Source organism: Seriola lalandi, unplaced genomic scaffold, assembly GCF_002814215.2.
Source record: "Seriola lalandi dorsalis isolate HSWRI2012SDOR001 ecotype SW California unplaced genomic scaffold, Sedor1 jcf7180002054137, whole genome shotgun sequence".
Classification (NCBI taxonomy): Eukaryota; Metazoa; Chordata; class Actinopteri; order Carangiformes; family Carangidae; genus Seriola; species Seriola lalandi.
The window spans coordinates 100,253-100,980 of NW_019524690.1; the positions used below are offsets into that span (position 1 = coordinate 100,253).

Sequence of the window (728 nt, forward strand, 5' to 3'; positions counted from 1 at the left end):
GGGATGACCTGGAACACTGAACCTATCACCAGCCAGCTCTGAGCTGCTGATGTTTGTTAGTGTTTTTTATAATCCACGTGTTTGCCGCCACTGCAGAACACGTCTGAGTGGACTCTGGACTACCCCCCGCTGTTCGCCTGGTTCGAGTTCGGCCTGTCCCACGTGGCTCAGCACTTCGACAGAAACATGCTGCTGGTGGAGAATCTGAACTACGCCAGTCCGTCCACGGTGCTGTTCCAGAGGCTGTCGGTCATCTTCACCGACCTGGTTTTCATCTATGCTGCCAGAGAGTGAGTCTGATTACAGCCGTCATCTACAGCCACCACAGAGGAAGAGTGGGGTTGCAAAGATCATTCATGGGGGCAGGGGTGAGGACAGAGGTGCCCCCCATAACATATAGGTGGTGAGGTTCTAGTTGTGGGTACAGACCCTGGGCCCCTGGAATTTCTTTCAGTCATTCAGGCTTTTAGTTCTGGTGCCACTGATGAGCCGTGTCACGGATCGCTGTATTTAAAGGACAGTGAACTGTTTTCTCAGTCACATTAAAAGACAAGAAGAGGCTGAAACTTTGAATCTAAGTTTTACTAAGGAACTTGCTCCTGATTGGCTCTGTCCTCGTCCAGGTGCTGCCGGTGTGTTCAGGAGCAGAAAAGCGCTCGGGACGTCCTGAACCGGCCGTCCTTCGTCCTGGCTGTCCTGCTGCTCTGGAACTTCGGCCTCCTCATCGT

At 52.9% G+C, this 728-nt stretch overlaps 1 protein-coding gene across 1 annotated transcript in view; it reads left to right on the plus strand.

Annotated features, from left to right (window-relative positions):
• The window catches only part of LOC111653008 (dolichyl pyrophosphate Glc1Man9GlcNAc2 alpha-1,3-glucosyltransferase-like), a gene marked incomplete at its 3' end in the record, with an annotated part of 3,641 nt that overhangs the window by 706 nt on the left and 2,207 nt on the right, over positions 1-728 (plus strand). The window contains exons 4-5 of the mRNA XM_087173238.1: positions 97-290; positions 624-726. Coding sequence (XP_087029364.1) covers positions 97-290; positions 624-726 — 297 coding nt within the window. The remainder of the gene's footprint in view (positions 1-96; positions 291-623; positions 727-728) is intronic.